Raw genomic sequence first — 10,204 nt, forward strand, 5'->3', positions numbered from 1 at the left:
TCAATTTTCCGACGTCGATTTATTGTGGCAAACGACATGTTACAGAGCTGCGCGGGTGCTGACATGACCGCAGCTCCGCAGCCAAGCCTCGCGCCGACAAGGGAGCATGGGGAGCGCTTCACTTCTGGCTCGACTCGGACTTGGAGGTGGAGGCACGCAGCGAGGAGATGCGACGGCGCTTGGCGATTTGCTCCTGCCGTTTCTCCTTCGCCTCCTGCAGATGAACAGTGAATGAGGGGGAGGGGTGATTAAACCGCTGTTGCAGCAATCGCACGTCATCCAGTGCGACGAGTGGCGTATCGACTTCTAGATTTGAAGCTTTCGTGACTGCAAGGATTCATATTCTTAGGTTTTTTTCGGTATTTACTTGATACAGCTGTCGTGGCTGTGACGGTTCCACCTGAAGACGAAAGCTTGTGTTGCCTCCGAAACGTCGTGATTTTTATTTTACTTTTATTAATTTTAATGTTTTACCTACGTGACTTTACCGAAAAAAACCTAAGAATATGAGTATCGACTTGTCAGGGCAACTGGTACAGAGGGATCCCTGTGACCAGCTCGGCAGAGGGGAATCAAGAACAGTAATGCACGGGTGCCATGAACATGTACTTTGAAGAGCTCAGCTGCTAGCACAGTTAGGCTTCCATTCAAGAGGTCGTTTCGGTGTTTTAAGATTGTACAGCATCTTGTTCAATTGCACAACACACAGCTCAACTGGAAAACACATGTGAGCTATTAGACAACCGTTGAAACTTAGGCATAGGGGATAATTTGTTTAAATTCCAGACATTCATCACTCGAGGGTCGATAAAATAAGGACCAAAATCTCAACATCACTTGTTGGAACAGTGGCTGTTCTATTAACTCAACGGTTCTGAGCACAGGAAGAGGTCATTTCTATCACTGGCTCAAGGCCTGGAACACAAATGACCACTGCTCAAATAACCGTTTTGATTTTGCAATGGTGTCAAATTCAGATACGGGAAAAAAACTCTAACATATTTTCGCATATAATTTTCTTACGAAAACGATGTTTACTAGGTTTTAAAAATATACATGTTCGTTGGGAGAAATTAATACCAACGGCTTAGATTTATGAGGCCAAAAATGGTGCAATGACTCCACATGACCCAACCAAGCCACACGCTTGGAGTGTCAAACCCAATTTCCTATCGCTTGCTGTGCCTCTCCTTGAAACAAAACTTGCAACTGCTTGCAGTGCTGGGTTCAATTTGATTTTTGGTTTTCACAAAGTTCGTATTTTTTTGTATCAGTTCCAACTATTTTCCCGTTTCACGAGAGCACAGGACACGGGCGGGATGCAGATTGCGGAAGGCACTTTGAGTGAGACTGATTGTACATTTCTCCATCGCGAGCAAAAAAAATTACTTCAGTTTCCCACCTTTTCCAGGACTCGAGTTTGTTAAAGCATTATAGCACAATTACAGGGCCTTCATCATTTACTGTGCACACTAACTTTTTAAGTCGAATACGTTTGATACATCGACATCAAAAGCACTCTACTGCCATGAATATTTATTGCAATCTAGAGGGAGCGAGGGAGATGGTGTTCTCGTGTAAAAGTTAGGCGACAGGCCAGGTGTAAAAATGTGTCATTACTGCCGTTGAATACCCCCTGCACTATGTCAACAGCATTTAAAAGCTTCTAACATTTCTCATTATGGGAGACGTTGAGAATGCAATGGGAGTACTGCGGTGACCCCTTGTGGTTATGTAGGGGTTATTGTTTGGCACAAAATTTATAGTTTATTGCTCTCTAACGCATCATGCATAGCCGAGCAAAAACCATCTACACCATGACCTGTGCAAGAGCATGACCAAAGTATCACCACTCACGAGATGCACACAACCAGTGCAAAGCCAAGGTCACACAGTTAAGGCAGAGTCGAGCCAACAAAGCATAAGCCACGGAATCCAAGGCACAGTAACCCAGTAAATACTCTGGCATGATGCAGGATGTAGGCTTTTAACTAGAGCCATAGAACAAAAATGCTTAAAGTGACGGTAGCCTCTGATCACGAAAACATGACAACCCCAGACGGAAATCGTGTTGAGTGCCATGGTCAATTGGCTGAGCTGCTTCACCATGCTATGATCTGCCCGCTCCACTCAAATGTTTTAGTTTAAATATGAACCATGCGGAGATAGTACAATTACACAGAAGTGATTACGTAATGCCGAACTGTTTGGAAACGGTGTGTTTGGTTCGCACCAGCCATTTCACTCTCCGTATTAAAATCCGTGTGCTTATTTTGCCACCCAATAACTGAAAAGTGGTGCTCTTGTTCACGAAATGGCAGTGTCGTGGCTTTATGCTAACAAGTAAAAGTCCTACATTCTTTGAGCCATCAAGAGTGAAAAAAATTGACTGGAAAAAATGTGCAGAACTCCCATAATCTAGACTGGCACATTATTCCCTCATACGAGTATCTACTGTCAATGTAGAAAAGCAATCTTAGAGTTCGTACATAAAACCTGGCTCTTCATTAGACATTTCTGCCATGACCAATCATTACAGAGCCCTTTAGATAAAAGAGGGATTGAAACACGAATGCCAATTGAATAGAATTCAAAGAAAGATTGCGGTGTTAAAAGTCTCCTCGCTCGCAATTTTTGAATTGTAATTCATCATTCAGGGTCGTGATTCGATAACAAAATTGGGTTAACTATGGTGAAATGTAACCCCTCAAGTAGCTTAGGGGACAAATTAATCCATTACATACCACATATACGAATCACAAATGTTATTGACATCACAGGGTGGATTTTGTATGCATTATATAGTAATACTCTAATTTAAAGATGAATCCATGCATATTTACATGCCTATAGTAGACTATAAAAGCTATAATGAAACTGTGATTGGCCCAACATCAAGCATTGCACATGTATAGACAGCCCAGTTGTCAATACACTATTAGAAAAGGGGTTTTCCCATGCTGTGGATCGTGGAAGTCGACTAAACTTCACCACGCTAGTTAGGGTTGAACACAGGAAACTATTGAACTAAACTATTTCACTATTTTTCCAGATAAAGCCCAGAGCTATAGAGCTCTTTTTCAGAAGCGACCTGGCCACAAATGATAGCTCAACTTAGTGGCTTATCACGTGGAAATTTACAGCAGCCAAATACTCAAGTACAGTACAGCAAATTGACTGCTGCACTGCCCCCTGCTGCCTGCAACGGAGCTCTCCTGTAGCAGCCCGCGATACGTGTTGTACGCATGCTTGTCGCCCACACCCAAGCACAATCGAGGCTCGACTGCTTTGTTGCTTAAGAAACCGACGAGATCGGGGGCACATTCCGGGCGAATTGCTCGAAAGGCTTGAAAAAGAAGCGAGCACGACTGACCCTCGGCAAACTAAACCACCTGGCCCCTCCGTATGGAGCACCCAGCACACACGGTGGGGGCGCGATGCGGCCGGCCCGGGCCCTTCTCACCTTGAGCCTCTTGGCGAGCAGGCGTGCGTAGTCAGCCGCCTGCTCCTTGTTCTTGAGCGTGCGTCGCTTCTTGAGGGCGATGCGGCGGCGCTTGTGCTGCAGTACGCGCGGCGTCACCAGCCGCTGGATCTTGGGCGCCTTGGAGCGCGGCTTCTTGCCTGCGTGGTCAACGATCGCAAACAGCCCCGGTCCATAAATGCACGCCCGAGATTTATTTTAACGAGCTGGCCGCCACTCGTTGCTGTATAAGCTTATGTGGCCCATCTTCTTGGTTCTTTCGGTAAAGTCACGTAGAAGGGAAATAATAAAATTAAAACATAATAAAATAATTCTCACGACGTTTCGGCCACAACGCAAGCAGCCTTCCTCAGGTGAAGAACAGGTCCGTCGGAAAGACAGCGTCTGAACGCTGTCTGAACGCTGTCTTTCCGACACACCTGTTCTTCACCTGAGGACGGCTGCTTGCGTTGTGGCCGAAACGTCGTGAGAATTATTATATTATGTTTTATTATTTGATTATTTCCCTTCTATGTGACTTTACCGAAAGAACCAAGATGAATCCCTGCAGTCACGAAAGCGTTAAATCGAAACTCATGTGGCCCGTGAGAGACAAGACTGTTCGATGTGTGTAGTTTTGTAAACGGAAAATGAAGAAGACCGCCCTTTTGTTAAACCACTGCCTGGCCAAGGGCCATGCTGTGTAATGACAGGGGTTGTTTGATGATTGGTGAAAGGGCAAAGGGGGGGGGGGGGTACTGCTGAGGGGACACACCATTGTCACACATCTAAAGCAAACAGCTACTATTTTTATTTAATCTTTCTTCACCCAATGCATGCATGCACTTATAGATGCATTTAGTAGTCTTGCATGAGACACACAGCAGGCAGTCAATATTTTATTTAGTCGCAGGTAATCAATTTTTGGATGGTGGCTGATATGAGTGCACAATGGCTCTATTAGACCGACATTGAAATCTTGTGAGATAAAATATCAAATTCTCACTTTAGCCTAAGGATTACATGAGTTTGGTCACAGCAATGCCATTTCAAACATTTACAAATGACATGCTCGTACCAATCAATTAATGCGCGGGGCCAGTTCAATACAAACAAAAACCTATAGAGCCTGCACAGAAAAATACGCACTGAGAGCAAATTTACTGCACAAATGATATTGGAGCAATTCATTCAGAAGCTCATAAAAGCAGACCCCTAGTGACCTTGCCACTGGAAGCTGCCTCACTCGAAGGAAACAAAACAAATCCAAGCGAATGCATTCCAAAGGCACTGCAACCACTTGTGAATCATTAAGCATTCAGCAGGGCTTCCCACCAACAATTCTCTGGATGTTTTTTGAGTTATCGAGCCCGCCTGTTTAATCGTACCAAATGGACGCTGGTTTTTTTGCCCTTGTCAAGAGAGTGGATGTTTATCTCTAAGAGACGTGTTCATTTAAAAGCGTGCCATTGAAAAACGCTGCATGCTATTGTTAAAACATGAGCGTTTGGTAAATAGATGAAAACGCATTTTATATACAAAAAACTACCAAAATATAGCGGCACATTTTACATGTCCAACCAACTGGGATCTTTACAATTTTATTTACTAAAACGATGCCTCTCCAGCGTATTGATTCAGCAATTTATCAAACCACTCAGATAATATTTTTACAAGCCCCAATACCATGGCGAACCTATATGTTATCAGCTGTGGCTATTGAACCCACGACATATTTCACCCGAGGTACCTCTATAGCATTCTGACCCATCACAGTGCAGTGTTGGCTCCATGCCATTGTGGTTCGGCACATCACGATTCGATGCAGTGTCACAATTCGGGGTTACCACTCGTGGATACAGGGACCACGTGGTACCAATTACACAAACAATTATACTAAAAAAGAATTCATACTTAAACAGTCCAATACATGACAGGTGTCATCGACAATGATTGTATAATGAATGTAACAATTAAGATCACATTCAATGTCTTCACAATCCTCCATTAACTCGCCCCTGCTTAATTAAGTCTTCCATCTGATCTCTCTACTCCCCCTCCATGCCAGAAAGCAATGCCAGCTATTGAAGCCCCCATTGAACCTAGGCTGTGGAAGGTCACCGTTTCTCCTCTGCTGCCCCCATTCTGAAATTCCCCACAGCCATCTGTGTCGTTAACTCCCTGTCCAAGTGCAGGATAAAGACCTTCCTTTTTTGCTCTCGATATGACCAACTGCTTCCATGTACAATATAAATATCCACGACATCTGTACAAGACCTTGAGGTGCAGTCACATTTAGATGCTATATTGACCCAATTTGTCCTGCATTATATGCATGTCTAATACCATTCACCGCTCCCAAGCACCAAACCACGCACCTTCCTTGGTGAGTGGTCTCCTGACCACGTATTTCCTCACGTCGTCCTCCTTGGAGAGGTTGAAGAGCTTGCGGATCTTGCTGGCACGCTTGGGTCCCAGGCGGCGAGGGATGGTGGTGTCGGTCAGGCCGGGGATGTCCTTCTCGCCTTCGCAACACCAAAATAAGCAAAAGTTACACCTCAACCTCTGCATGAGCCACACACTCAACCTTCAAGCCGATGGGTCAATCGCAATGCAAATACACATGGTGGTGAAATTCTGATGCCACCAATGTTAGCCAAGGCCTGGAATTTAAACCGAGGCCGCCAGGTTCACAGCACATCGCCCTAACCACTGCAACGCAATTCCCATGGCAATCCAGCCATGCTCTCGAGGTCAGTGATGACACGAGTAAGGGACTCATCCGTTTTATTTACAAGATCCCAATACAGAGCACGAGCGAGAAAACAATCTATTTTACCAGGTAAGACCCACTGAGCTATATCGCTCGTTGTCAGAAGCGAACTGGCCACAAATGATAGCTCAACAAAGTGGCTTATAATGTGGGAATGTATAGCAACCAAATTCTCTCAAAGCACGTTTCTAAATGTGGAGCGAAAAACCGGAGGACCTGGAGAAAAATCCACGCAACCACAAGGAGATAAAAAGGGATGGGGGCACATAAATTCCGCGGACAAAAACCCAAGGCGCGGTGCTGACAGGGCAGGGGAAAATGGGGAAGGTGGGTTTGAGGACTCACCCTTCTTGACGATCACCAAGTTGAGCACGCTCAGGTTGGCGTCGACGATGCAACCGCGCACCGATTTGCGCTTGCGCTCGCCCGTGCGACGCGGGCGGTAGCACGAGTGGCCCTTGCTAAGCAGCAGGCGCACGCGCCCGTTGGTGAGCACGCCCTGCTTCATGGGGAAGCCCTGCTTGTCGTTGCCTCCACTGATGCGCACCACGTAGCCCTGGGGGTGGCAGCAGCAAGAGGGGGCGAGACCCGCCATAACGTGAGTGTGGCAATCGCCAAACGTCAGAGGCGAACAGACGATCTCCCGTGGGGGAAGGAAAAGAGAATAACCGCTACACGAGGGCAAATAATATCAAGCATTTACCCAAAAATGGCAGCTCATATCTCAAGACTTTGCAGGAAGGTGTTGTCTTGAGAAATTAGATATCCAACATATATCCAGCTAAAAGCCAAAATATAAAACTAGTTCCCTTTATCTAACCAGGAAAGGATCGGTCTTTTTAGCTTTTTCAGGAAAATTCTGCATTGTGAGTTTTGGTCAATTTCAGGTGGTAGAAAACGCAAGTAAAAACCCATAGAAATGCATGCACACATTAATAAACGTGCACACTGATATCACCTGGGCAGAGCATCGAACAGACACTACTGACACTGTTCAAATCAAGCCAAATATTAAACAGCGGATTCAATTATAGCCAATAGATGTCTACCCAATCACTGATGACTGTACTAAAACCATCATAATTAGTTTTCATTTCAATTGGGCGAATTAAAGCGATGTGAACTAAAAATTACAATTTGACTTGCATGCACCATTTATCTGTAACAAGGCGTGCTAAGAAGGGCACCACTTCGTGTGGATAAAAGTCACTTCCAAGGGATTTCAAAGCACTTCTGTAAAACACAGGCTGTTGGTTCTCCAACACACAGGATTGGACGGTTCTGCCAGTTCTAAATGAGGTCACCATGTTCACAGACTCAATTATAGCCAATAGATGTCTACCCAATCACTGATGACTGTACTAAAACCATCATAATTAGTTTTCATTTCAATTGGGCGAATTAAAGCGATGTGAACTAAAAATTACAATTTGACTTGCATGCACCATTTATCTGTAACAAGGCGTGCTAAGAAGGGCACCACTTCGTGTGGATAAAAGTCACTTCCAAGGGATTTCAAAGCACTTCTGTAAAACACAGGCTGTTGGTTCTCCAACACACAGGATTGGACGGTTCTGCCAGTTCTAAATGAGGTCACCATGTTCACAGCGCAGCGAGCCAACCACTCTGCCACAACTGCCCTCGGCCAAATACATCCAAATCTTGAGAAGCACTGCACTAAAACCATGTCTTGCAGCTTTATGACATCGGTGGCTGGTTCTGGGATTGACCCTGCGCTAAGCATGTGGTTCAGGTTAAAAAGAGTCTGATCCCAGACTTCACTAATTTTCAGAGGGCCCACTTTCACATTTGTGTATTGTCAGGGGCCACACGTCATGGGCAACAAACTAAAGACCGCCAGTGGCCCACGGGCCTTGCAATTAAGAACAGTGTCCCAGAGATTCTGGAACCGCAATAATCTAATAAGTTTGGCCAGACCGAAGTGCTGTGTGAACCCAGGCTATTTGATCCAGCCCTGTGCCGGCATATTTCTCCGCTGGTTATAGTAGCACGAACACAAGGGCCTTGCGAACCCACCCACCCTTACCTTCCACTCGTCGCCCAGGCAGTCAGCGGACACCTCCGTGGCCATGCGCTTCTCGTAGAAGCTGCGAAGCTTTCGTTCATCGTCCACCTCGATGAGCTTCTGGCAGCCGGTGGCTGGGAATGAGATGTTGAGCTGCTCGCACAAGACAGGGAGAATGTGTTTAAAGCAGCGTAAGCCTTCGCATGTCAACAGGCGTCAACAGGTAACTGGATAGCTCTAAAGGATCAATATTGGGTTCTCATTTTGAACCAGTACCACGAAGGTCCATGGTTCAAGCCCTGGTGCTGGGTGCTAATCTAGTGCAGCCAACATTAATGTATACTGTATAATCCTCATAGCAATATATATAATGTGCAAACATTTGTCCAGTCCACTATGGGATAAAAAACCTCTGCCATGTGGGTTGTTTGACCATACTTCACCACGCATTGAAATGTGGGCGGTGAAGGCGGGGGGGGCAAGGGAAAGAACGGTTCGGATATCATAGCAGTGCATAAACCGCAGCGCCACAAATTCACACTAACTTTCCAATGAAGCCCCCCCCCCCCCCCAGTACACACCACATTGGCTCTTCGACCAAACTTCTTGAAGGCGCAGAGCATGGCGACGTGGGAGTACCGTACAACACAATGGATTTTTTTTTGCCCTACCCTATGCTGCGCACAAAGTAGCCTCCATCAGCAGCCTAGAACACCGGTTATGCACGGTGGTCGCTCATCCAAGCAACTTTCAAATCGAATTGAGCAACAGAGCTTTAACAAGCCGAATAATGAATCAAAGTTGTAACGTACATGACTGCATTTCAGTTTCCCAGCACAGTGCAGCAGTGCTTGTTGTTCTAAGCACAGGAATTGTCGGGACTACAATAATCACGATTTAAAAAAAATCAAGTTAAACGTGGCGATGGTATCTTGAGATAGTGGTGGGAATTCAACATTCCAATGATATGGGCCAGTATACCTACAAAGCGGTTCGTCTCTCAGGAAACATAATTAGTTTCCAGATACATAACACAAAATCCCTGTGGTGGTATAAGGTTAGAGTTTGAAATATACATTATACCCATTACAGGACTCGACTAGAAAATTCACACTAACTTTCCAATGAAGGCCTCAATGAAACCACTGTACGATCACTGTACGGCCGCAATATTAATAACACAATTCACCGTCTGCAAATGTAGCAAAAAACGCGTGAATCAATGCGAGCGTTCAGAAGGACACGTGTTTTAAAGTCTCTTAAGCGGCGATTCGCGTGCAGCAGAGGCCCACGAGCGAGGCTACCATGCCCACACACCGCCATGTTACACCAACCACCAAAATCCACCCGAGCCGATCGCAAACAAAATCCACCACCATCGGCACCCATCGCCTCATCGCGGCGACGCGCAACGCAACTCGGTTCGTAGTCGAGCTTCCCAAGTACCCGCGCGTAGCGCTATTTGCGCCCCATCATCCTGCTTGGGCGAAATTAGAGAAATATAACTTTACCTTCATGGTAAGGCCGCACCAACCCGGAGGGCCTGTGGAGAGAGAGAGGGAGAGGCGTTCTGCGCATGCGCGGGGTAAGGTGGTGGGAGAAGGGGGCGGGTGAAAGGGGGCGGAGTCAAAGGGGTTAGTGGGAGGAGCATGGAAATCTCGCGATAGCTTGCGCGGACGATCGCGGTGTTATCGCGAGAAGTCGCGGGTGCGCGCGTAACTGCAAATCTAGCAATAGGAGAGCGCTCAACGTTATTTTTGTTAGGATTACAGGATAACCAACCCCCTGTATTATGGAGGATTACAGTATATAACTACTTGTTCACAAAGAGGGCCGTCCATAAATGACGTCACGCGATTTTGGACGATTTTTTACCCCCCCCTTCGTCACATGGCGTCACAAAAAGTCGGACCCCCCCCTCAAATATGACGTCACAAAGCTCTGC

The 10,204-nt window shown here is 46.1% G+C and overlaps 1 protein-coding gene across 1 annotated transcript; it reads right to left on the bottom strand.

Moving 5' to 3' along the window:
* Window positions 1-9,791, bottom strand: RPS6 (ribosomal protein S6). Its single transcript, XM_078874483.1, has 6 exons — window positions 9,771-9,791; window positions 8,281-8,412; window positions 6,579-6,789; window positions 5,839-5,985; window positions 3,464-3,621; window positions 1-214 (listed from the first exon to the last, which is right to left on the bottom strand). Exons 1-6 carry the CDS (start codon window positions 9,774-9,776, stop codon window positions 119-121), a joined length of 750 nt encoding a protein of 249 aa, XP_078730609.1. The 5' UTR covers window positions 9,777-9,791; the 3' UTR covers window positions 1-118.
* Between the last annotated feature and the right edge of the window lie 413 nt (window positions 9,792-10,204).

The sequence above is a fragment of the Lampetra fluviatilis genome, chromosome 39 (assembly GCF_964198595.1).
Source record: "Lampetra fluviatilis chromosome 39, kcLamFluv1.1, whole genome shotgun sequence".
Taxonomy (NCBI): Eukaryota; Metazoa; Chordata; class Hyperoartia; order Petromyzontiformes; family Petromyzontidae; genus Lampetra; species Lampetra fluviatilis.

Bases quoted from the DNA above. Each gene is read 5' to 3' on its own strand.
- RPS6 (XM_078874483.1), bottom strand. The intron at 6,790-8,280 runs GTAAGGGTGGGT...TGCCACCCCCAG, and splicing joins GCCTGGGCGACGAGTGGAAG to GGCTACGTGGTGCGCATCAG. The intron at 5,986-6,578 runs GTGAGTCCTCAA...GGTGTTGCGAAG, and splicing joins CTTGGTGATCGTCAAGAAGG to GCGAGAAGGACATCCCCGGC.